At 51.9% G+C, this 25,817-nt stretch overlaps 1 protein-coding gene across 5 annotated transcripts; it reads right to left on the bottom strand.

Moving 5' to 3' along the window:
• Positions 1-1,750: 1,750 nt before the first annotated feature.
• Positions 1,751-20,140, bottom strand: PTPRN (protein tyrosine phosphatase receptor type N). Of its 5 annotated transcripts, none has more exons than XM_046644333.1 (23): positions 19,968-20,140; positions 18,495-18,545; positions 18,162-18,275; positions 15,169-15,265; positions 13,972-14,233; positions 13,533-13,887; positions 12,935-13,069; positions 12,302-12,336; positions 11,406-11,680; positions 11,106-11,192; positions 10,696-10,775; positions 10,471-10,535; positions 9,597-9,815; positions 8,973-9,173; positions 8,720-8,867; positions 8,486-8,559; positions 8,173-8,250; positions 7,964-8,083; positions 6,598-6,764; positions 3,640-3,693; positions 2,921-2,985; positions 2,641-2,714; positions 1,751-2,431 (listed from the first exon to the last, which is right to left on the bottom strand). In XM_046644333.1, the coding sequence occupies exons 1-23, from the start codon at positions 20,080-20,082 to the stop codon at positions 2,360-2,362; spliced, it is 2,943 nt and encodes a 980-aa protein (XP_046500289.1). In that variant the 5' UTR covers positions 20,083-20,140; the 3' UTR covers positions 1,751-2,359. The 5 variants fall into 5 exon arrangements, with proteins under 5 accessions (XP_046500289.1, XP_046500291.1, XP_046500292.1 ...); XM_046644335.1 differs by having other exon boundaries at positions 13,533-13,713; positions 19,968-20,139; XM_046644336.1 differs by having other exon boundaries at positions 13,533-13,704; positions 19,968-20,139.
• Positions 20,141-25,817: the final 5,677 nt, after the last annotated feature.

Raw genomic sequence — 25,817 nt, 5'->3', positions numbered from 1 at the left:
GGTCACATTCTTCTGCCCTCACCTCCTGGGGCCCCACAGCTGGCTTCCCCAGGGGCCTGTTCTCCTTACACAGGGACCCAACCCCCAGCACCTCACAGCATGGCTAGAACCGGACTAAGCTGTGAGTTGACTGGAAGCATGAGGAAAGCAGAGAGCAGGGAACACGTGGTGGAAACCTGTAGAAACGTACTCCCAAGGCGCAGAGACGGAGCCCCTCCACAGGTTTCCTTAGCTCAAGGCCTGTGGCCTGTCTCAGAGGCCTGCCCCTCCCAGTGGAGGGCCACAAATCCATCCCACCCAGGGCCCGGGGGCCTCCCATTCTCTCTCCAGATACCTGCAGAGAAGCCCTTCCAGCCGCTCGGACAAACACCTTCCCATTGTCAAGCAGGGCAGCGTGGCTCCCCACCGACTCTCTTCCATTCCAAGATAAGCCTTTGGCTTCATCTTCAATAGTCAAGGGCCCTGTACTGTATTTTTCTCAAGGTAAGGAAGCAGCCTGCCCTGAAAGGAATTTCAAGCCTTTGTCTTGAGAGACAGAGAATCCCCCGGAAGTTTGTGAAATGGCTGTCTTGCCCACTTCTAGCCTTTGAGATGGCAAACACATGGGAGCTGAGACTCAGCGGAGCCCAGGTGAGGTGCAGGCGGCCCCCGTCTGCTGCTGGCCTCCCCACCACCTGTGCGGGGCAGATGGGATGTGCCCTGTTTTTCATGTGAGGGGACTGCGCCTTGGCAAAGCTAAGTGGTCCTAACTCCCAAGTAGCTCCAGGCCCAAGGCTCTTTGTGCCTCATTTCTACGTCCACCACCTTTGTCCAAGGACGATGCCTCATGACACGCAGGCAAGGGCTCCTCCGGGACCATTCAGGGTGGAGCATTCTGGGAGCTGGGGAATGGGGCAGAGAAAGGGAGAAAGTGGCCTTTGTCCTCAGGTGAACGCCTGTTGTGACATCTCACAGGCCCAGCCTCTGAGTCGAGTTGCCAGGGGTGTTTAGCAAGTTTTGCTCAAGGTGTGGCAGGCTCTTTGCCTGTACCACCTCGTTCAATCCTAACCTCAATGCTGCACGATGCACACTCTTCCTGAGGCCGATTCCTGAGGCCGCAGGGCACAAAGCAGCTGCCCGAGAACCGAGAGGGGAGGCAGTAAGGAGGTTATGCATGCCCGGGTTCGAATCCCCCACCACTTACAAATCATGCTACCTTGGGTGAGTTCTGTGCCACAGCCTGTCTGTCTGTAAAATGGGCTAATAATTGGTAGCATCGTGGTGAAGATTAAACAAGTTAAGGTATGTAAAGCACCTTGGAGACCGTCAGACGTGTAGGAAGCACAGCATAAAAAACCATGCTGGGGGCCTGCCCGGTAGCGCAGCGGTTAAGTTCGTACCTTCTGCTTACGTGGCCCAGGGTTCACCGGTTCGAATCCCGGGTGCGGGCATGGCACCGCTTGGCAAGCCATGCTATGGTAGCTGTCCCACATATAAAGTGGAGGAAGATGGGCACGGATGTTAGCTCAGGGCCAGTCTTCCTCAGCAAAAAGAGGAGGATTGGCAGCAGATGTTAGCTCAGGGCTAATCTTCCTGGAAAAAAAAACCCTGCCAGATTGTTATCAGCTACCATTGAAACTCGGGAGCCTGACCCCGCAGCCCAGCTCTCCCATCACACTCTGCGTCTCCTGAGAAACGCAGCGGGGCCCGGCTCCAGACCGAGGCTGGGGCTGGAGTCTGGAAGCAGAGCAGACGGGAACGCGTAGGAGTCTGCGTTGCAGCTGCACACACGACACACTTACTTTATTCACATTGATACAAAAGTAGATTTTTCTAGAAATGTTCTCTTGCGCCAGAGGGAGAGAGTTGAGTGGCACGAGGTGGGAGGCAGGGGGAGGAGGCCTGCCAGGGGGCAGGAACGGCAGGGACCAGAGTGTGGGTCACGGAGGCAGGACAGTGGGCAGCGGGGGCCCAGAAAGCAGCAAGAGCTGGGTGTGGCGGCCCCTCCACCCTGTTCTGTCCACACTGGAGGATGGGGGCATCACACGGACATATTGGGAGCATCCAGAACGGCGGGAGATGGGGGCCAGGGAACTCAGGCGGGAGAAGGCTCTGGGTGGAATTGCTGCCAGTAACTTTCCTCTCCTCCTGGCCAGCTGCCAGCTCCCCCGTGGGATGTCTGGCCCCGGCATGCGAGAGGCTGGGCAGGTCTGCCCCTTCCCACTTCCCCTTCCTTACACACTCCTCTCGGAAGGGCTGGACATGCCCAAGAAGGGCCACGGTGGCGGGTGGGGGAGTGAGGAGTGGGTACACAGACAGATGCTCACACAGGCAAAGAGGGAGCAGAGGCTGGGACGGCCACAGAGGGGCCCCAGGCCTCTCACTGGGGCAGGGCCTTGAGGATGGCGTTCACCTCCTCCGCGACAGCTGTCAGGGCAAATTCAAACTGGTCCTGGGGAAGGCAGTGGGAGGAGGGTCATGGGGAGGCCTGGCCTCTGCTCCTGCCCCAGGGGGGCTTTTGGAAGGGGAAGCGGGGGAGGTCGCTTGGGAGAGGGGGCAGTCCTCCTGGGGGAGGTACAGAGACAGGTGGGAGAGCCGGGCTGCTGCTGGCTTCCCTGGCGAAGGATGGCAGCTGGGGTCGGGGCAGGGAGGGACGGTCACCTTAGAGCGGACGAGGCCAGGCCGCTGGTCACGGACATGCTCCAGGGTGGCAGCGATGTCAATCTCCTTCACTCCTGGAGGTGCAGGGGGCACGGGGCTGCTCAGGAGTGTCCAGAGGAGGACAGGACCCAGAAAGCCTGGGGCATCCTGGGGTGGGAGGCTTGGAGGACCGGGCAAACCCTGAGGGTGTGGCAACCAGCCCCTCCACGAGCTCCTGTGACCCTGGGTGCTGGGGAGACTGCTCAGGGCTGGGCTGGGGCACCCTGGGGAAGGGCCTCACCTTTTGCCATGCGGTTCAGTACCATGTCAATGAGGATGTAGGTGCCAGTTCTTCCTGCCCCGTCACTGAAACAGGAGATGGTGACAGGCTCAGCATGGGACCCAGCAGAAAGGGTGGGGGGGGGACAGAGGAGACATGGAGGCATGGGGCCGGGAGCCACTGCTGGAGCCATTAGGGTTGCTTGGGCAGGGCGTGAGTGAGCCCAAGGCAAGGGAACAGTCACAGCACCGGGCCTTGAGCGGGAGCCTGTGACCCATGGGGCGCACTTGGGCGGTGGGCCCACCAGAGAGGGGAGCCCTGGCTTAGCCCTGAGGTGGAGGCAGCAGGAGGCCGCGGGAAGGGCCCCTTCCAGGCTCTGGCCAGGCTTTTGCTCAGCAAACTTTTTGTGTAAATGGCCAGAGGATAAATAGTTTCAACTTTGTGGGCCACATATAGTCTCTGTGGCACGTTCTTTTTTTTTCCTTCAACCATTTAAAAATGTAAATACCATTCTTAGCTCATGGGCCATTAAAAAAAAAACAGATGGTATGCTGAATTTGGCCCATGGGCTGTAGTTTGCCGGTGTCCAGGGGACAGGCAGGCAGCGTACATGGGAGACGTGCACAGGGAGCAGGACCAGAGAGAGGGGTGGAATCAGAATGCCCCACTTCAGGGCCCTCTGGCCTGGGCTGTCCAGTCCCCTTCCACCCCCACCCTCTCCCCAGCCCCTCCCCACGCACCTGCAGTGCACAATGATGGGGCAGGAACGGCCCCGGTAACACTTGTTCACCTTCCTGCAACAAAAAACAGGGGTAAGGGCCAGGGCCACCAGCAGAGGGAAAGGGGAACCGAAACCCACACCTGTGGGCCTCACGATCTTCCTTTTCTCCCTTCCTTCCCAGGGCAGAGGAGGGAAGAGGGCTGGAGACAGGAGTCAGGGCGGGAGGCAAAGAACCAGAGATGGTCTGGGCGGCCCTGGACTTGCCTGGTGGCTTACGAGCACATGCTCAAGCTACGCACCTGGAACAACTGACTTAACGGCTCTGAGCCTCAGTTTTCTTACCTGTAAAATGGGGATGATAATAATAATAACCTTCTTCTTAGTGTTCTTATCATGGTTATATGAGATAATCTATGTAAAGAATTAAGTGCAAGGTCTGGCACACAGTAGGTGATCAATAAATGGTAGTACTATTAATGACCATATATAATAATATTAACAGCACCCTCCGCCAGAAGTCTAGGGAGGATAGGCTTTCTGGTGACATCACGAGTGTCAATCTTGCCACATCCCTGCTCTGCTCCTCTGCCCTCCTCTACAATGTCCCAGGCTACAGCACCCCCACTCAGGCTCCTCGTGGTCCTCACCCACAGTGAGGTCAGGTAGCCCTAGGCACAAAGTTCCTCTGGCCAGGGGAAGACAACTCCTCATCTCTGAACATTATACTGCTGCCTGTCTCCCCGGACCAGCTTCACCTCAGCACAGGTGCTCTGTGGTTGGGTCATATTCAGACTTGGGGTCCACTTGGACCTCAGACTCCTGTCTGCTGCCCTGACCACAGCTCAGCAAGGAGCAGGGGGTTTCTCCCTCCCTCAGTGGCCCAGTCTAACCTGCCCTTGTCCCTTCTGACTTTCCTGCTTTGAGAGTTACCTGCAGAATTCTGATACCCGCCAATGGACCAGGACTAGGGAAGACTTTCTTAGGGGTCATCAGATTGTTTCAGGAGAAACTGGGAACTTACTGCCCTCCAGCCTGGTCCCCCAGACTTGCAGGGGCCAGGTGACTTGGAGTGGTTTTACAGGAGTCCACACGGGTTTCTAGCACACTGGCTCGTATGTTAGAGGGCTGGGGTTGGAAAGAAGTCACAACAGTGACTCAATCATTTAATCGTAATGACAATGAATAGTATTTAGGATTCACTGAACCCTTGCAATGTGCCAGGCACTTAAACTAGATTTGACAGACTTTATCCTAGTGACTCTCGTAACAAAGCCCAAAGGTGCGGGTCCTTGTCCTCATTTCACAGGTAAGGTCACAGAGGGAGATCAAGCAACTTGCTCAGGGTCACTTTCTGAGACTTAAAAAAATTACTTAGCCTTTGGTGGACCTTTGCCAAACTGTATTTATTAAGCAGCAATTAATTTGTCCTGGGTGTCAAAGGTCAACCGAGTTTCCAAAATTCCAGCCTGAAGCAAAGAAACGTAACCTTCTAGCTTACCTGTGCATCTTAAAACAGGCCCGTGCACTAGGGCTACAGGGAGTCTTTAAATGTGGAAAACAGGAAGTGGTTCTGACACCCCTGGCATCGCTTCTCAGAAGCCTGTGCCTCGGGGCCCAGGGATCCCAGCTAGAAACCATTGTCCTGAGGCTCAGAAACTGTCCCCAGGTCCTCACCGCAGTTCTGCTCCTCTGCTCTCTGCTCAGCGCCTAGAGCCCTCAGGCCCGCCTGACAAGGGGCAGAGAGGCAGCAGGAGCCGGCAGTGTGGGTGAGCCCCTGCCAATGGTGGCAGGCTTCTCCGCCATGTGTGTGGGGAGGGGAAAGGCAGGGGATGCTGGAGGCCTGGCCTGCTCGTGCCTCCCATGTCAGAACAGGGTAAGTCCCTCAGTTAGCTCCCTGTCCTAGCCCCCACTGAGTCCCCAAGAAGCCAGAGCCTCCTGTACTTCGTGTGATAGGATTTGTCTCCTCCCTGAGTCCCCCCAGCCCCCAGCTCTCCCAGCAGCCTTCGGGGTGGTCTCTGGGCCCACATGTCCCGATTGTCCTGTCCATGAAGCGGCCACACCTGCCAATGATCACTTTTGTGACTATGCAACTGGAGCGAGAATACTAGCTGCAGATCACAAAAATGACACTGGCAGCTGTGAGAGAGAGAAAGAAAGAGAGAGGAGGGAGGGAGAAGGAAGGACAGAGCGGGAGACAGACAGAGGGAGGGACAGACAGAGACAGAGAGAGGGGGGGACAGAGACAAAGAGAGGCAGAGATACATAGGCAGTGATGGCAGAAGGTGGAGAAAAAGAGGAGAGAGAGAGAGAGAGAGAAGAATAGACGGAACAAAGGAAGGTGCAGAGAGGGAGAAATGGAGATAAAGAGAGACTGAGACTGAGTGAGAGAGAGAGAGAAGAGATGAGCGGGAGAGGAAGGAGGGTGAGAGAGAAGAAGCAGGAAAGGGAGGGAAAGAGAAGGAGAGAAATAAAAATAGAGGCAAAGAGACAGAGAGGGATAAAGAAGGGAGATGGGCAGGAGGGAGGGAGAGAGAGTGAGGGGACACCCAACACAGAGAACGGTGCTGGAGCCCTGGAAGAGCAGGACAGGAGGTAGAGAGGAGGCAGCGGCCAAGCAGACGGAGAGGAGAGAGGGAGGGAGCTAGATAGAAACAAGGTGAGCCCTTTTGCGGGGAAGGGGGTAATGGAGAAAGAAACACACGCGGACAGGCAAGGAGAAAAAGAGGGCACGAGACAGCAGAAACGGAGCTGGACCAGAGGGCTGGAGGGATGGGCACAGCAAGACAGAGCATCACTCCTGGTTTGGGGGGTCTGGAAGGGGGCAGCTGGAGGTCAGGGGCGGAGGCTCCAGGTCAGGCTAGAGGGTCGGCCTCACAGGACCAGGGGGCCCAGGCGGAGCCAGCGGGCCGGGTGATGGTGGGCCCAGCTCGCGGCCCCCGACTCCTGCGCAGCTCGCTCCGGCGCGCCGGGTGCTCACCTGCGGAAGTCGAGCAGCGGCCGCGTGGAGGCCGGAGTGCCCTCTGCCGGCCAGCTGAGGAAGTGGAACTGCGTGAGCGTGCGCGTCTCCTGGGTCTGCACGTTCTTCAGGTAGAAGCTCCGCACCAGGAAGTCCTCGCACCAGATGTGCTCCGACACCAGGTTCACCTGCGGAGGGTGGCCCGGCCCCAGCACGTCGGGGCCTCTCCACGCCCGCGGGCGCGCGCCTCCCCCCTCCCAATCCTGCCAGCCTCACAGGCCGGTTCAAATCCTAAATCCTCCAGGAAGCTCACCCCACCGCCTGCCCCACCTGTCCCCAAGAACCCCAGCTGTCTGTGTCACCTATCTACTGCTCAGGACAACTGGTGGCTTTTCCATCTAGACGCAACTGTTTTGAGCTTTCTGAGGTGGGAGATTCTCCTTCCTCTTCCTCACAGTCTAGCAAAGTGTCTGTGCCACGCACATCAACTTTGATGAAATTCTCTAATATCTTTATTTGATTTTTTTTTGACCACGAGCAAAACCAGTTAAAAAAAAATTTTTTTAAAGAGTATAGAGTAGGGGCTGGCCCCGTGGCCGAGTGGTTAAGTTCGCGCGCTCCGCTGCAGGCGGCCCAGTGTTTCATTGGTTCGAATCCTGGGTGCGGACATGGCACTGCTCATCAGGCCACGCTGAGGCGGCGTCCCACACGCCACAACTAGAAGGACCCACAACGAAGAATATACAACTATGTACCAGGGGGCTTTGGGAAGAAAAAGGAAAAAAATAAAATCTTTAAAAAAAAAAGAAAGAGTATAGAGTGTTCATCTGATGATGAAAAAATTACTCTGCAGTGCTCATCTGGCAACAAGGAGCTGCCGTTGTGCTCTTAATGTCTCTTGTTTTGGGGGGTAAGGGGGTCACCTCCCATCTGTCGGGAATTTGTTCCTCCTTGTTCTGCTTTGCCTCTGCCCAGTTCGCCCTGCCTATCCTCTCTCCTAATGAAGAAGTTTGTTTCTATTTTACATAAGCAACATATGTGACCGATGGTATTTCTTTCTTTGCTTTGGCCTCCAGGAAGCTCAGAGCTAAGTTAGGCTCAACTAAAGTAGGTCTTGATCTTGGTCTTTGGGTACACTTCTCTTCCCTTTCTCACATACTCTTTATTATCTCAGTTTTGGTGGTTCTATAGTTTTATCTGTACCTTTCATCATGTTCTCTACAAATGCTCTTTGGCCCCAGACTGGATGCACATACGTATATGTATCAATGTATCTGAACATACATATGTATGTATGCTTATATAGATATATGTTCCTACATGTTTGAATGGTCCACCATCCACTTTGCCTACTCCCATTGTCCCCTAGCCATGGGGTCCTGCTGACCTCATATACGTGGTACAGGGAGGAGCCCTCATCTGGCCAGTAGCGGTCACACTGCTTGACGCCATCCTCCACCAGTGGGGTCAGCATGACGATAACGGTGCAGCCACTCTCCCACACCATCTAGAGACAGAGACTCTGGTAAGCTCCATTCTCACCTCCATGGGACCTGGCTGGTGCTGGCTGCCCACGAGTGCCCCCAGTGAGCCCACCTGCCAGAAGTCTGCGATGGTATGGGACAGCGGGCCCTGCGTGGCTATGTAGGCTGGCATCCGAGGGTCGTGCTCAATCTGGGGGCAGGGAAGACACGTCATGAACCAGAGGGGAAATGCTGCTGTGGAGAGGGCTTGCTCACAGGGAGCGGGCCAGGGTCTGGGGGACCTGAGAACCCCCATTTCTGCCCTAGGATATCAGGCCCCACCATTCCAAGGCCTCGGGTGATGTGAGGGGTGACCATAAGGAAATGGAGTTTATGGGGACAGAATCAAAATGAGGCAGAGGTGGGCGGGAGTCAGAGCTACTCACAATGGGGCTGGCGTTGATGTAATCGCTCCGAGAAGGGCTGCTCTCCACCTTCAGCTTGATGCGAGCGTGGTCATCTGCACAGACCCGCATCCCACCCCAAATGCCCCTCCAGTCATTCAGGTCCTGGCACATCTGCCTCTCAGCCTGAGCCAGGAGCCCAACCCTCCCCCCAAACCCTCCAGAGCTCCCAGCAGAGAGAGGGCTGCACCAAGCTGGCCAGCAGGACTCACTCACAGGGCAGGAAGTTGGGGTGGCGGTTCTTTTTGATGTTGCCCTCCCCCTGGGCGGTGGCACAGGTGTTGGGCTCTGCCTGGTAGGCACACAGGGCCTGCCACTCCTTGGCCAGTCGGTCCCGGTTCCGCAGGTGGTCCTCCATGTACGCCTGCAGGGACACCCAGCCTGGCTCCGGCCCCCCCCCCCCCCACCAGCCCTGCCTCTCCCACCCTCCTGTCCCCTCACCCACTCCGTGCCCAGGCCTCGCCCTGACCAGAATCATGTGTCCCGTGGAGATGTCCATGTTGGCCTGGGCGGGCTCCTCGCACCAGGACGGCGTGCTGCTGTGGGAGCTGGGGCTGGCCTGGGCCGCATCGCTGAACTGGGAGGACACGCTGCTCACCCGAGAAGGCTCAGGCGGACCCTCTGCCCGGGTGAACAGGGACTTTGTGGCCATGTGCTGGCGGCACAGGTCCTGCAGAAGAAGGATGGAGCAGGGGCCAAGGTGACCTGATGGTTTTTCAACAGAGTCCTGCATTCAATTCTGGATCCCTAAGCTCATCCTTGCTTGATTTTGAATGAAGCCCATCTCCTCTGGGGTAGGTCTTCCACCCTGGACCTCATCCTTCTCGGGGCTGTTCTGTTTGAGTGGTACCTGTGACAACCTTAGCTATTACAGAGTGGAATCCCAGGACCCCAGAATCGGAAGAACTTTAGGAACCACCTGCTTCGAATTCCCCCCCATTCAACACCCCTCCTGGGGCTTCTCCAGCCCGGCCTGGACATTCCCAGGGATGGGCTCACTCCCCACCCAACTCCCCACACTCACCCCACGCAAGACCCAGCCTCCCAAGCCCCTCGACTTCCCTCTCCCCAACGAGCTTCTGGGGCTGCACACCTGGTACTCAAAGGTAGTGTCTCCGTGGGCCCCCTCAGGTCCCAGGGCTGCCAGGCGCTCTTTGTCCCGCTGCCTTGCCTGCTGCCGCACACACAGAGCCACTGCCAGAGCCACTAGCAGCCCAGCCACACCCGCCAGGGCCACCAGAGTGAGCAGCACAGAGCGCATGGGAGAGGTGCTGTGGGCCGCTCGGGGAAGGGCTGCAGCTGCCTCCTCCCTCTGTGGGAACAAGGCTAGAATCAAGGGGGGCAGTGATGGGAGGAGCCTTCAGAGCTGCTCCTCACCCCACGCCACACTCTCTGCTAGGATGCCTCCTGGGGCAAAGCTGGAAGGGCAGGGGCATGGTGGGACAGGCAGAAGGGCTCAGACAGACCCAAGACCGTCCTCTCCTTCTCAGTCCCCATTGAACCAACTCAACCATGCTGCACAGCCAGAGACTTAGTGGGTGACTCCACTAGGATTCTTTGCATTTAAAAGTGGATGTAGGGAAGTGGAGAGAGAACCCAAGGAATCAGATAGTAGAATGTGAGGCATCAGTGTTGAGTGCAGAATAGAAACATATTCTGAGTTTAATGTCCTTTCTGCGCAAGGTTTCCCCTTGGAATTTAGAGACTTGGCTCCGGAGGGCTATGGGCACTTCAGCTAGCTGTTGCCAAGTGTCCTGCCTCCCTAGAGAAGACTGGTCCTGCAGGGACGAGAGCCACTGGGGCCATCTGCTGGTCAGAAAGGAAACTGCAAGGGGAGGGCTGCTTTGGCGAAGCTGGCGGGGAGCCTGGTAAGTGGTTTCAGCTCCAGTTCTGTTGAGTTTGCCTCCATCTCTTGTGGGCAACGTCAGCCCTCTGGGGCTTTGACTGATTCTCCAGTTAGCTCATACCTGTCCCACTCCTGTCTGCAAGATCTGGAGTCCTGTCTGTGCTTCTAGTTCAGACTTCATCAGCCCTGCAGGGAGGACGTAGTTCAGGCTCTCTCCAGCCCCATTTGGTCTCCACCCCATGTCCATATGCCAGGTGGCAGGCAGGGCCCAGGTGGATTGGGAATATTTCAAGAGGAGCCTGGTTATATCTTACTGGGCCTTGGGCCAGGGCCAGGCGGTATTTACCAGCTTGCTGGGCCACATCAGCCAAAGACAGGTTCTGATCATTGTGCCGGATGCGGAAGGTGAGGGCTGGTCCCACCACACTGCCGAATAGGAGTTATGTTACTGCCTCACCCACTGTAGACCCCAGACTCTAAAAGAGAGGCCAGCTCTGGCCCTCTCTCCGTTAGAGGATGGGGCTGGAGCCGATCAGAGATGCCCTACAGCAGCGTTTGGGGCCAGGGAGATACCAGATGGGGCCAGCAGCAGGGCTAGGTGTGTGGCTGTACCTTCAATGCAGCTGAGAGCAGCTGACTGCACCTTGGCCCCTTACCAAGAGCCTGTCTTCCCTTCCTCTCCTGAGCCCTTCCAGCTTCCTCCCCCCTTAAGCTACCTTCTGGTTCCCTGCTGCTCCAGACAGATACAAGCCCCACCTGATGTTGATGAAGCTGCCTGAGGACACGTGCACATGCTCAGCCAGGATCTCCAGCAGCTTCACTCCTGCAGCCAGACTCAGGGGCCTGGAGATAGGGAGCAGGCAGAGCAAGGAAAGTGGGGACCCTCTTGGCCACTTTCTGGAAAGAGGACACCTCCAGGGGTGCAGAGCAGCCCACTCCTCTCCCCCCTACCTCCGTCTACTCCAAATCTGGATTTCTGCTCTCTATGCTTCCTGCCAGGCAGGCCAGCTCGACCCCCCAGGGGAATGGATGGCTTCCCCAGGCTGGAGCCCTTACTTCTGGTCTGTGACAATGTAGCCATACTCCTCCGCTGACGGCCGAGCTGAGGGCTGCCCTGCCACCGTGGGCTGGCTGTGGCCCAGTGGACTTTTCTTCTCCAGCAGGACAGGTGTGGCAGGGGGGACAGCAGCTTTGAGGGGCTCAGAGGATCCAGAGGTAGGCACCTGCTGGGCTTTATCGGAGGCGGGGCTGGCAGTGGGGTATCCAGGCAGGGAGGGCGTGGGGGGCGGAGGCTCCGCCGTGTCTCCACCCTGCACCTGCTCCTCCATTGTCTGTTTAGAAGAGAGGATGGAGGTGTGGTCTCTGGGCAGTGGAGGGACTGGGGGACTGGGGGTCCACACCCTGGACTCTGAGCTCCCTACAGAGAGCTCAGGACTTATTTCTTTCTACCCCCAGGACCCAGGGCAGCGCTGGGCATAGAGAGGGCACCGAAAAAGGTGAGCCAAGTGGGTGAATGAATGAATAAGGATTGAATGAGTGGAACATGGTGGGTAACAATCCACAAGACAGGGTTGGAGTGGGGAGAACCTCTGGAGTGAGGGAAGCTGGGGTGAGGGTGGAAGATGAATGGTAGGCAGCCACTTTAGACTTGTTTAGCCACAAAATCTTGGAAGTTCAACATGTGGAGCAGATAGAGCTCCTCAGGCTATAGGGGGCACGGTCTGAAATGATCATAGTGATCAAAGCAGAGTCGAGAATTCTGGCTTCTAGAACCAGCTCTGCCATCAACTTGTGGCAAGACTTAGGCAATGACTCGCTGTCTCTGTGCCTTGGTTTCTCCAAATTGAGGGGTTGGAGGATACTGATTCTGGGTCCTGATCCTGAGGTCTAGATTTCAGCAAGGGGCTTTGCTGCCACAGGGCACTATGGGTCAGGGAGGTGCAGGAACTCACTTTCTTGATGTCAGCTCCAACGTTTAGAAGCCCTCCTGCAGAGACAGGTAAACAAGACTCTGGGCAAAGGGCCAAGGCCAAGGTCCACTCAGCACAAGTGGGAGGAAGGGCCAGAGGCCCTGAGCCTGTTCCATCTGCTGTGGCCTCTTTCCCCTTAGTTAGTGACCAAGACCCTGTCATTGGTCTTATCCTCAGCATGGCCTCATGCCTCGGTGCTTCTGCCTTATAATCCATTGTTTTACTAACTTTTCCCTTTGTCATTGGCCAAACCTCTCAAAGCTATTCTTTGATCAGTCCTCCCTCTACGGATCAATTATTGGCTTCTCCTTGGCATTGGTCACCCTTCCTTAGATCCTCATTATCATCCACCCACCCTTCTGGGTGCCTCCTGATCTCTGTTGGCTTCTTTTCCCATTACTTCCACCCTCCAGTCCTTTCTTGGTCTAACTCCTCAGCTCATCATTGCATCCTTTTCCTCTCCTCCCTTTGTTGGCAATGACCTCGTGTCTCAAAAGAACTCCCTTCCCCCGACCCTGACCCTTCCTCTCTAGGCTGCTCCTTGTGGTCTTGAGAGGTGGAGCAAGAAGCCTTCGTGAAGCTGGTAGGTGCTAGTCTCTCTGTCTGGACACTCACCCAGATTTCGTCCTGAGCCCTTGGGCAGGAGCTGCAGCAGAGTCGAGAGGGTGGAGAGCTGCTCAGGGGTCAGCTGACGCAGCTCCACCCCATAGCCTGCCAGCACAGCTGCCAGCCTCTGCAGAGTCACATCTGCTGGGAGCCAGACACAGAGCTTAGGGCTGGTGGCGATGCAGATGGGTGAGTTGGGGGTTAGGGATACTAGCACATTCAAGAGCTTCTTCTCAAACACTAGGACATTGATGCCCTCCCTTTCCAGCCCTTGTCCACACTTTAGGAGAAAGGCCTTCCTGGGGCCAAGACCAAACTTCAGGCCCACCGTGGACATCTTGACTCTCCATCTGAAGAAGAGTTACATCAGCTCCACCCGCCCCACCCCCACCACCCGCCCCACCACACACACACACACACACACACACACACACACACACACACACACACGCTGCCTACTCAGTGCCTGGCATAGATCAGGTTGTCAACAGACATTAGTTAAATGTATGAATGACTTTAAGGACAAATTAACAAATGCATGGATAGCGAGGAAGGAGCCCCAGCAGCAGCCCCGACGGGCAGGAGTGGATGCTGAAGACCCTGTTACCTGGCTGCTCTGCTGGGGAAGGAGGCCTCTCCCCGTGACCCTCCAGTCCGTCCTCCTCATAGCCCTCTGAGGAGTCCTCTGCCCGGCTGCTGCCCCCTTGCTCTGGCAGCCTTGGTGCCCTGGCCCTGCTGGGCACTGGCGACTCCTGGGCCAGGTAGAGCAGCCCTGACTCCTGGAAAAGCTGAGCAGGTGAAGGCCCTGGAGGGTCCCCATAGGAGTGGCCAGGGTGAGCCCCAAACATGCCCTTGGAGGCAGTTCTGCTGAAAAGGGCAGGGGGTTCGGCCTTGGGCAGGGGGCCGACACTGACCATCCCTGGGGAACTCTCGGAACCCCGGGAGCCATCACGGGAGCCAAACTGTGGGAAACCAGAGATCCGGGTAAGAGCAGACATCAGGACTGGGGGAATGGGGTGGAGGCGGGGCAAGTGTCCAGGGCTCACCTGATGGAACAGGTAGGGCTGCAGCAGGGCAGGTTCATAACTCAGGGCAGGGTGAGGGGGCTGCGGGGGCAGCAGCAGATGCTCCAAGAGAGGGGGCAACAGCTCAGCCTGCAGAGGGGACAGGGGGGAGCCCGCCCCAGCTCCACCCCCGCCCACTGGAGGTCGAGGAAGCCGGTGCTGGGCAACAGGGGCGGAGCCAGTGGGGATGCCTTGTAAAAGCAGCTCCCCAGTGGGACCCGGTCTCCTGGGCACCAAGCCAGATCTGGAGAGGAAAGCAAAACGCGTGTGTGTGTGTGTGTGTGTGTGTGTGTGTGTGTGTGTGTGTGTTGGTTGTGTGGGGCAACAGCATAAGGAGTCTACGAGGCAGAGATGGTGAGGCATGCTCAGCAGTTTAGAGTAAGTCTGACTTCTCAAGAAGTGAGGTAGCCTCAGGGGAGGAGAAAACAGCACAGGGAAGGGCCATAGGGCCAAGCCTAGGGCAGAGGCCATTGTCTTACTGGTAAGCATGCCTGGGTCCCTGCAACAGTGGCAGAGGCTAGGGAAGCGAGAGACCGGGGATGGAGAGGGAAAGAATGGGGGCAGAGGAAGGCACCTGGGAAACTCTCTAGATGAACAGTGGCTGCAGCTTGCCCTGTTGCCCCTGTGTGAATGTCTCCACACCTGGCTCTCCAAGTATACATTTAAACCCTCAATACTGTGCCCTCTTTCTCTGCCCCCCACACTCCATTCTGCCTTCTTCATCCTGGTGTCATTGTCTGAGCCCCATGGCCCTCATTTACTTTCCCCTGCTTTACAGGAAACTGAACAATGCCTTCAGAGGCCCTAACCACGAAAAGATGATGGCATCTTCTGCCACAGGCAATTCCACATAGTAACGAAACTGAACTTCAAACAACTTCAGTCCAGCACAACTCTAATTTGTCCCATGATGACTACTTTGATGCTTCTTTTAAAATATCAAATGTCCAAGTTTTTCAAAACATTTTTTTAATACCTCTGTTTTGCTGGATCCCCAGGGATGAACTCAGCTCCTGCTGGGCATGTGAGCACATCAGAGGACCAGTCCTGAACCTCTTTTACCAGCACTTCAGCCGGCTGACCTTGGTGCCCACTTCCCTCCCCCTTCCCTCTGTCCATCAGGAAGACCACAGACCCACCAGCCTTGCCATGCTAGAGTTGTTGAGAGAGGATGCCTACCTGTCCCTTGGACGGGGCTCCGTGGGGCGAAGCCTGGGGATGCGTTCCATCTCCTGGGAGATCACATACTGGGTGAGGTCATCGTGCCAGGACAATCCTGCCAAGGGACAGGATAGGGTGAGCTTGGCTTGGGACAGTCTGAGGGCCCAGGGGGGGATCAAGACAGGGAGCAGTGGCCATCAAAACTGCACTCCAGACCCTGCAGTGTGTGGAGTTTAGCAGAGCGGAGGGGCAGTGGAGGGGGTCTGGAGACCTGGTGGGTGATCTGAGCTGTCCTCTTCTGACCCTCAGGTACAGGTTTCGGAGTCAGACTGCCTCCAGTCAGACTGGATTTGAATCCTCTGCCATTTGGCAGAGTCACACACTAATTGTGTGACTTTGGGCAAATTGCTGAACCTATCTGAGCCTCAATTCTCTCATCTGTAAAATAGGAGTTTATACCTCCTAAGATGGTTGTGATAATTAAAATAACACAATATAAAATGGTTAGAACAGGACCTGTCACATAGTGAACTTTAAATAGCCACTATTATTATTATCATCATAATTACTATTCCTCTTCTTGTTTATCCTGAGCCTTAGTTTTCTTTAATTGTGAAGTGGGAATAATACATATTTCATGGGGTTGTTGTGAAGATCAAGTGCAATCAGAGAAATGAAAGTGCTTAGGAAACTCTAAAGCACTAAACACGCTTTAAATATTCTCCATCGTCATCATCCTCACCATCATCAGCAGCATCATCTCTCCTGAAGCGGATCTCCTCTTTGACCCTTTCCCTTCATGTAACTGCTCTCAGGAAAGCTCAGTCTATTCTAAAGGAATAATCTCTCGCTCTCCACTCCTATTCCTTCTTCCCTGCTTCTGGATTAATAGTCTACACTGCTCTCAACTCATATTCTGGGATCCACTGGCATCCATACCTACCTTCTTGCCTACTGGCATTAGATGATCTATCTGTGTTCCTATTTAAGGCCAATTCCTCCACTTGGGCATTAGATTTTATCCTCTATTACCTACTCAAGAACATCTTCCCCACAATTCTCTCCTACTTGCTACATCATCGTTTTTTTCCTGTTCTCTACTGAATTATTCCCAAACATGATGCAATTTCCTCCATCTTAAAAAAATACTACTTGACCCCACATTCCTCTCCAGCTATCATCTCATTTCTTTGTTTTCTTTGTAGCAAGACTCCTTGAAAGTGTTATCTCTACTGGCTGTATACAATTCCTTTCCTCCCATTCCCTCTTAATCCACTCTTCAGGATTTTATTCCCAACTATTCTACCAAAATTGCTTTCACTGAGATCACCAGTGACTTCTGCATATCTAAATCCAGTGGTCAATTCTCAGATCTCATCCTTCTTAACCTACCATCATCATTTGACCCCATCGATCACTCCTTCTTCCATGACACACTTCCACTTGGCTTCTAGGACACCAAACACTCTTGTTTTTCCTCTTACCTCACTGGCTCCCCCTTCTCAGTCTCCTTTATTGGTTTCTCGTCTTGTCCTTGTCCTCTTAATATTAGAATTCGCTAGGGCTCTTATTCATATACACTCAATCCTTTGGTTATTTCATCCACCTCATGAGTTTAATTACCTTCTATATGCCACAGAATTCCAAATTTATATCTCCACTTCAGACCTCTCTTTCAAGATCCATTCTCATATACCAAACTTCCCACTCTACTTGAATGGATATCTTAAGCTCAATATATTAAAAACTGAAACCCCCTCCCCCAAGATGATCCTTCTGTACAGTTGATGATATCTCCATCAATCCAGTTGTTCAGGCAATAAAACCTGGGTGTCATCCTTGACTCCTCTCTTTCTTTCACAGCCATATCCAATATTTCACAACATCGTGTTCACTACCTCAAAAATACATGTATAATTCTGTCATTCCTCACTACCTTCCTGCAACAACCCTGGTCTACACCACATTCATCTCTTACCTGAGTTATTATGGTAGCTTTTAATGGTCTCCTGCTTCTACCCTTGACTCCCTGCAGTCTATTCCCAATACAGCAGCAAGCACGATCCTTTTAAAGTAGAAGTGAGATCAATTCTCATGATGGTTCCCTCTTTTACTCAGAGTAAAGCCAAAGTCCATACATTCTCCTCCAAGGCCCTACAGTGATCTGCATCCCTTCCCCCTTCACCTACCTGACTGCATCTTCTACTCTTCCTCTCCATCTCTCCTCTACAGCCACACAGTAGTGGTGTACTCCATGGTGTGCCTCAGACTTGTGCTCCTGCTTTAGGGCTTTTGTTCTAGCTTTTTGGTCAGTTTGAAGCACTGCCCCAATACAACCTTCTGGAAAACATTCCCACCTTGACATCTTTGTTCAAATTTCATAGTCTCAATAAGGCCTATCTTGACCTCTTGATTTACTGCTGCAGCTTCCTACCTCACCATTTCTGATCACTTTATCCTGCTGTAATATCTGTTTTTTCCATGACACTTATCACCTTCTAACATACTATATATTTTCTAATTTATATAGTGTATTGTATCCCCTCATCCCCCAAATGTAAGCCCCAGTAGGCAGAGATCTTTGTGTATTTTATTCTCTGATACATCCTAAGCACCTAAAACTAAGCTTGTCACATAGTAAGTACTTATTGAATGAGTGAATTAGATGAGTTGGGTTTTCTCCTGGCTGAGGACTCCGGGATTCATGGCTCTGGAGCACTTGGACAGTTCCAGGGAGTGGTTCTAAGGTTGCTGGCCTCTTCCAATGGCTTCTTCTAGAAGCCTCCTCTAGATTCCTACAGAGGCTTTAAGTGTGAACAGCCCATCTGTAGGGTTCCACTTCTACGCCTGTCTTGCCTCCCTCTCCAGCAAAGTCTGGGAAGGTGAGGCTTCAGAGTGGGTGTGATAAGAATGTTGCATGAACAGAAAGCCTTGAGTCAGATGGCGTCTCACTTCCCCACCCTTACCTAACCAAGGTCCAGTGTCTCTCCTCCAATGCACCTAGACCTCACCTTGGGACATGAGCTGTCGAAGCACACCTTGTAAGCGTTGAAGAACTGGGGAGGTGACTTGCAAAAGGGGCCGGGCCTGCCCCACTCCCACCTGGCACTGTCCAAACAAGCCATCTAAGAATACAAAAGTGGCATCAGCAAGCGGCTTGGACAAGAGGCCTTCCAAAGTCCAGGTTGCTCTCCATTTCCTCTCTTGGCTGCAGGGAGCTCTGCTCCTCCAGGCCAGTCCCCAATCTCCCCAAGGCCAGTACCCCTTCTCCCTTCCAGGCCTCCCCGCACTCCTTTCTCACTGTGTCCCCCGTCTTGTAAGTCCTATGCTTGGGCCTCACTCACCCTGAATGCAGACTTCCAGGTGAGAGCAGAGTCTGCGATCAAACAAACAGCCTGTAGAGGGACAGGTGAGCAGAGGATCAGACACCATAGAATGGTCAGGTGGATGGACAGGCTGGGAAAGGGGGAAGCAGACGGGGTCTTTCACCATTCTTTCATTCTAAGGAAGGCTTTGAGCTGGGAGGAGAGTAGAGAAGAGGCCTAGAATTCTTAAGAGAAGGAAGCATAGGAACTGGCTTTGGATTTTAAGGATCTGTGACTCTGGGTCCTTTCTCTAAAAGCCTCAGTTTGCTTAAGAGTGGAGAAACCTTCCAGGTGCATCGAGGTAGTGGTGGTGGAGGATCATATACTTCTGTCACAGAATTACTATAGGGAAGTTTTGGGCCAAATTCTGAGGGAAAAAGGACTTCCTTCCCAAATCTCCAAAAGCATCCTAATTATGATGGCCTGGTCTCAGAAGAGATGGAAACCCTAGCACACCTCCCCTCCGTATGGGAAAGGGGTAAGGGTGGGGTGTCCCTGCTGTCCGCGGCCCCAGAGCCGCTGGCGCTGTCCGCGGTGCTGAAGCTCTGAGCCTGGCGCTGCCAAGGGCTCGCCTGGAAGCAGTTATAGGGGAGGGAGGGGGGACAGGGTGAGGAGTCTCCACAAGATCTGACCCCTCCGCCGTTCCGGACTTCATCTACCACCTTACCAACCCACAGCGCCACAGGAAGTATCCTGCATTGGCCTCCAAGCGCGGGGGGGGGGGGGGGAAGGGCGCCAGACTGAGAGGCTGCGCCCCTTCCCCCACGCGCCCCCCGCCCCCACTCTCCCCCGGCCCATGAGTCAGCGCTGACTGTCTCTGTCCGCTCAGATGTGAGTCAGCACTGGGCCTGACTGTGGGGAGGGGGACGGGAGAGGACCCTTCCCTCTTCGTCCTATTCTGCCCCCTCCCCCAACTGTCCCCCTCTGATTGGAGATCATAGCGGCAATCGGCCTCTGTAGGCTTAAAGAGAAACCCTGGCCCCTCCCTCGGCCTGATCCTCTACTGGGAGCTGGGACCCTGACGCTCGCGGCCCGGACCCTTACTACCGGCAGATCAGGGTTCCCTCTCCCTCTTTCCCCGGCACTCCGCCCCTCCCCCACGCCTCCATCCTTGAGCGCCAGTCACCACTTCTTTGGCGCCTCGGCGCGACTTGCTTATCCCGCGGACTTGCAGCCCGTCTCTGAGTCCCTCTGGCCATATGCACCTCCATTCCTCCTCCCAAACCCGCAATCTTCCCCTGAGCCGGTTTCTCTTATGTCCCACCTCCGTATTCCCAGCCCCACCTCCAGGCCTACGCCCCTTTCCTCTCAGACGCCCTCTCATCTTCCTCATCTCACAGTGCCTGCCTCACATATATTCTACCTGAGCTTCCTACGTTCTTGACACTGCCCCCCACCTGCCACTGAGTTTTGCTCCCGGCACCGTCCCCCCACCCCCCATTTCCTCCTGACCGTGGGCACTAATGGCGCTGCAGCCTCCCGGGCGGCTGCTCAGCAGCAGGAGGCAGAGGAGCACCCGGAGACCCCCGGATCCCCCGGGACCCCCAGGCCGCCGCGGGCGCCGCATCCTTCCGGGCTCCGCGCGCGGGCTCCGCTGCCAGAGCTGCAGCGACGCTGTCCGGAGCCTGCCAGAGGGGCCAAGGCGGAGCCTGCCACTTCCCACCCACCTACGAGGCGGGGTCTATACGCCCCTCTCGCGGCAACTCGGCCAACCCAAGGCGGGTGGTGACGACACCTCCACCCCCGGTTCTTACGCTTATTTGCGTCATACGTGGCGTAAGAGCACCGTCTTAGCGGGGCACCTACCCGCCCCATCCCTCCTCCGCCAAGTAGTAAGCGCCTCACTAGAATTCCCACTTGTCCCCGTCCCTTTTGACGTATGCTTCTCTCCAAGGACTCCCACTTCTATCATCCAGTCCCAGGGTTGGCGAAAAGGGTTCGATTGGGTGGGGGCCGGGAAAGGTGCATGAGTCAAGTAGTATAAACCCTAAGATGAGGAACATAAAAGCGAGTAGACTAGGTACTCTTATGCGTCTCGATTAATGGCACCGGTGTCATCCTTAAGAGCAGGAAAGGTTATGTGTGTGTACCTAGATTCCAGTTCTAGCAATGCCACCTCCTAGGGGTGTAACTGGGCAAGTTACTTAACATCTCTGCGTCCGAGTGATCTGTATCACTACCCTGTCTAAACTACCGTGCCCTTTCATCGCGAACATTGCAGCAAACATCTAACCAGTTTTTTGCTTTCACTCTTTCACCCAATATCCTAGGGAGAGAGTTTTCTAAAGTTCAAATTTGATCACTTTACTCTCTTACTTTTCAGTTAAAGTTTTCCAAAATACAAAAAAAAAAGGTAGAGTATAGTAAATACTCATACGCTCATCATCTAGACTTAGTTATTGATATTTTTTCATATTTGCTTCTTTTTAATATTTAAAAGTATATGATAGACAACATATTTCCCTTAGAGATATTTCAATACCCGTCTCCAAGAAACAGGGACATCTCCCCACATAACCAAAATGCCATTGACATCTAACAACATTTACAAGAATTCCCTAATGTCACTTAATGCTCAGTTCATATTCAAATTTCTCAAATTGTTTCCAAAATTGCCTTTTTTTTCCAGCTGTTTTGTTCAAAATTGAAGTCATTCAAAGATCACCATTGCATTTGGTTATGTTTCTTAATTCTCTTTAAATTAGCCTAGACACCGCTCCTCCCTGCCCCCCTCCCATTTTTGACATTGTCTTCTTGAAGAGACCGGGTCAGTTTTTCTTTACAACCCCTCACCTTCTGGATTCGCCTCATTGTTTCCTCGTTATAGATTTTCTTGTGTTTTCCCTGTATGTATCCTGTGTATCCCCTGTATTTCCTGTAAACTAGAAGATATATTTAAAGTCTTGATTGGATCAGGTTAAAATTTTTTTAAAGCAAAAATATTTTCTACGTGATGCTGTATGCTTCCCACTGCATCATTTCAGAAAGTGCATAATGTCTGGCTGCCCTACTGTTAGTGATGCTAAAACTGATCACTGGTTTAAGGTAAAGACAGCCAGATCACTGTGGGCAAAGTTACTTTTGCTTCTTGTGCCAGTCTGTAATCCGTTGGATGAGATTTTGGCCCTCTGAGAATATCTAATTCCCATCAACTTTTCACCTAATGGTTTTGCCATTCATTGATGATCCTTTGACTAAATTGTTTCATCAGAGGTTGCAAAATGGTGGTTTTTATAATTCTATCATTCCTTTAACATGTATTGGTTGATATTACTTTGTAAAAAAAGAGCTTTCTTGGGGCCACCCAGTGGTGGAGTGGTTAAGTTCCCGCGCTCCGCTTTGGATCCTGGGCCTGGACACGGCACTGCTCATCAAGCCGTGCTGAGGCAGCCTCCCACACAACTAGAAGCACCTACAACTAGAATATACAGCTATGTACTGCGGGGCTTTGGGGAGAAGAGGAAGGGGGAAAAAAAAGAAGATTGGCAACAGATGTTAGCTCAGGTGCCAATCTTAAAAAAAAAAAAAAAAGAGCTTTCCCTCATCAGCTGGGCTTGGTTATCCTGAAATACAGTTCCAGCTGGAAAGGCAGCATACATTCTTAGTTTTTTTTCTTTAAGTAGCAATTTTCAGAGTAATGAATTGGTATAATAGTTACCTCCAACAGTGGCAAATAAGTTTTTAAAAAATATATTTTATGACTTTTTTGGTTTGAGCGTTAATCTGAAAGTACAGATTTTTACATATTCAATGTATATCAGTTGATCACAGTAATTATTCTTTTTGATATTCACATGGTCCCAGGGTAAGTCAGTGAAAGCTCCTTTAGACTGGCTCTGGCGTCTTTTTGAAACATCCCATTAATCACTAAATGCTCCCTTGCTCTCTGTCACTCCAAGGTGTTACAGGTTCATCTTTTTTTTAAAAAGATTTTGTTTTTCCTTTTTTCTCCCCAAAGTCCCCCCGGTACATAGTTGTGCATTTTTAGTTGTGGGTCCTTCTAGTTGTGCTATGTGGGACTCCACCTCAGCATGGCTTGATGAGCGGTGCCATGTCCGTGCCCAGGATCTGAACCTGCGAAACCCTGGGCCGCCGAAGCGGAGTGCGCGAACTTAACTACGCGGCCACGGGGCCGGCCCCCAGGTTCATCTTTTTATCCTCTGCCTTAGACATGGAAGCAGCCACTCCTCCAAAGAGCCTTGGTAGCTTTTAGTAAGGACTGATTTTAGAGACCACTATCTGGGTTTTAGGGGTGATGATAGCTACTGAGGTGATCTTGCTTCTAGGCCCTCCCGGTGCACAGAGCTAGGATATTAAGACACACACACACACACACACACACACTGATATTTCCAATTAAAATTTAACTGTGTTTTTTTTCTGAACTCTTTTGATTTTATACTTGCATCTCTTTATTCTTACACTGAAAAATTTGGTTTTTAATGACATTAACATAATCGCTTAGGTGTTTAACCCTACAATCTACATACAATAATTTACAAATAATAAGACAAATATTATTCTACTAATAAAACAATGAATACATTTAAGACTTTTGGTAGTTTATTTTGTCCTTAGAATATAACCCCTAGGGGTATACCATCAAAATACTGTGTTCTAAAATCATTTGAAATAGTTCTTTTGTTTGTGTAGTCATTTTTACCAATTTGGTTTGTTTGCTTCAATTTGATTTCAATTTTACAGTTTGCTTTTTTGAACATTTTACATTGTTCAAAAAAGAAAACCATTTAATGTGATAAACTCAGGGAAGTCTTCTCTGCACCTTCCACAATTCCCCCTGTCATTTTTATCACTCCATCCCATTTATTTCCTTTCTAAAAACTTTGAAAATTGTGAAATATAACAAACAGAAAAATGCATAAAACAAAAATTAACACTTCTACAAATTATCACAAAGTGAACACCCACGCAACCCAGGTCAAGAAATAGAACATCTCCAGCACCTTCCAAGCCTTCTTGTGTCTTCTGGTCATTCCCTCTTCCCAAAGGTAACCATTATCCGTTCTCTTGTTGACCATGTTTCTTTGCTTTTCTTTACAATTTTATAACCTAAGGCTGCATGCTTAAGTTATAAAACTGTAAAGAAAGTCTAAGAAACACGTATTTTGGATTATCCCCAGTCTTGAGTTATCATGAATAGTGTGACTATGTTTACCCTTGTGCATGTTTCCTGTTGCGCATGTGTGCCAGGGGAAGCAGACAGCCTGTAACAACCTCACAGGGAGGAAGCTGAGGACATAACTACCCTCTCCTCACTCTCTTCATTCCCTCCCTCTGATCTCCTTCTAGGCATTCCCATTGTCCTAACCTGACCAGAATCCAGAGGAAGAGGGAGCTCATTGAAGCAGTCCATACGTCAGCCTCTTGGGACAGAAAATGGTGAAGACAGGTGAAGAGAGAGTCCTAGGGGCACACTTGAGGCATATGCTCACTGGATCCCCTTCTCCCACTTTTTCTGGTGTTATTGGAGAAATCATTTGTCAGCATAATTGTTACTCTTTTGGGGATCGCCTGTCTTTGATGGTCAGCGGTTTTACTAGGTTGTGACTAGGGAGGGATTTCTTTTTATTTATTCTCTTTGAGATTCAAAGAGCTTCTTGAATATGTGGCTTGATGTCTTTCATAGGTTTTGAGGCATCCTCAAATATTATCTCCTTAAATATTAATTCTGCCCCATTTTGTTGCTCCTTTATCTGTGGTGCTCTAAGTAAATATGTTGGTCTTTCTTGTGGTATCTTCTAAGATTCTACCTTATATTTTGTATTTTCCATTCTTTTTTCTCCCTACACTTCATTCTGAATATTTTCTTTTGAACTGTATTCCAGCTTACTAATTTTCTCTTCAGCTGTGTGCAATCTGATGTCTTGAACTTGGCTAGAAACAGATGGCACACTCAATCAGGGTAATAAGAAGAGTTTAATGAAGGAAATATTTATAAAGGTATAGACAGGTAAAAGAGTATAGACTTTTGTCCACTCACAGATGATCAGGCAGGGAGCCAGAGGAATACACAATTTGACCCCTCTCCCTTTTTGGCCTCTGATCTGTTGTCAATACCTACTATTGGCCAAATTCAACCAGAAATCAGTGAGCAAGGACCTCTGGTTGATGCAATCCAATGACATCAACCTGGAACATATAGCAGGGTGAAGAATGATGGAGCACAAATATGGATGGGAAAATGGGGACTATCGTAATCCCAGCTTCCATTCTTGTCCTTAGTTTGGATAAAAATCTTGTACCCTTATGAAAAGTGACACATACGTCCCTAATTCAGACACGCTGTCATATGAAACTTAAAATATTGTTCAGTGCTGGTACACCAGATATAAAGTAGCAGGGAAAAGAAATGAGAGAACAAAGGAAACTTCCATGCCAAGTTACCTTAAACACAGCTGCTACAATCTCTGTTTCTGTAGCTGGTCCTGAGGCCTAAATTCATAATTACAACTTCCTTATTCTCCCACCCATTTCGTGGTCTTCTTACCTTGGTCAGCACCTTGACTGCATGGGATTTTTGAACTAGTGGATTGAGCCAAATCTTTATTTCTGCAAGATCAGAGTCTTTGATGTTCCTGGCTTTATTTGGTTTCTGTAGTTTTCTATTGACCCAGTACTATTGCGAAAGAGAATACAAACAACCCCAGCTGATCACTTTGGTTCAGTTTAACCTTTCTTTGCCCTCTTTTTAGAGCAGCAAATCAACTTCCCCCTGGTAATTGGAGCCAATCATTGTGACTAATATAGTGACACCCATATCTGTCTATTGATTCAGTGGCAGAAGGAACCTAAAGTGGTCAGGTGGAGGTCTCAGCTTCCAGCTGAACATAACTATGACTGCTGTGAAAGCCTTCCTTCCTTGGCCACCAGGATCAGAAAATTCATCATTCAGGAGATGGAAAGCAAACATTCCTTCAGAGGTTTTGAAGTATAATAGTGAGAGGGGCCATTCTGACCTTTACTCCTTCATTCCAGAACCCTTAGGGATGGATAAGGCATTCTGTAAGTTCACTAATAGTAGGTGAATTCTGCCAGAAGCATTATGGACAGGAAAGGCAAATCCATATCCAGAATATAAATCACTGCCCCTTTTCATGGTAAAAGGAATTCAGACTAAAAATCTGTCATCATGTGCACCATATTGGGGGCTCAACATTGTCCTTTGCTGTTGGCAAATTGGTCTGCAGGGCTGGCTGTAACTATATCATTCTCAGGGAGGGAAATCCATGTTGTTAAACCCATGCACAGCCTCACCCCCAGCCACCATGTCCATTGGTGCAT

This window comes from Equus quagga, chromosome 17 (genome assembly GCF_021613505.1).
Source record: "Equus quagga isolate Etosha38 chromosome 17, UCLA_HA_Equagga_1.0, whole genome shotgun sequence".
Taxonomy (NCBI): Eukaryota; Metazoa; Chordata; class Mammalia; order Perissodactyla; family Equidae; genus Equus; species Equus quagga.
The sequence above is the reverse complement of the archived record's forward strand: the minus strand, read 5'-3'. Positions and strand labels throughout refer to the sequence as shown.

Excerpts from the sequence above, each read along its gene's own strand:
- PTPRN (XM_046644333.1), bottom strand. The coding sequence starts at position 20,082 with ATGCGGCGCCCGCGGCGGCCTGGGGGTCCCGGGGGATCCGGGGGTCTC. Across the intron at positions 8,560-8,719 it reads CCACCCCAACTTCCTGCCCT|ATGACCACGCTCGCATCAAG; the intron begins GTGAGTGAGTCC and ends GGGTCTGTGCAG. Across the intron at positions 8,084-8,172 it reads CCATCGCAGACTTCTGGCAG|ATGGTGTGGGAGAGTGGCTG; the intron begins GTGGGCTCACTG and ends CTCTGTCTCTAG.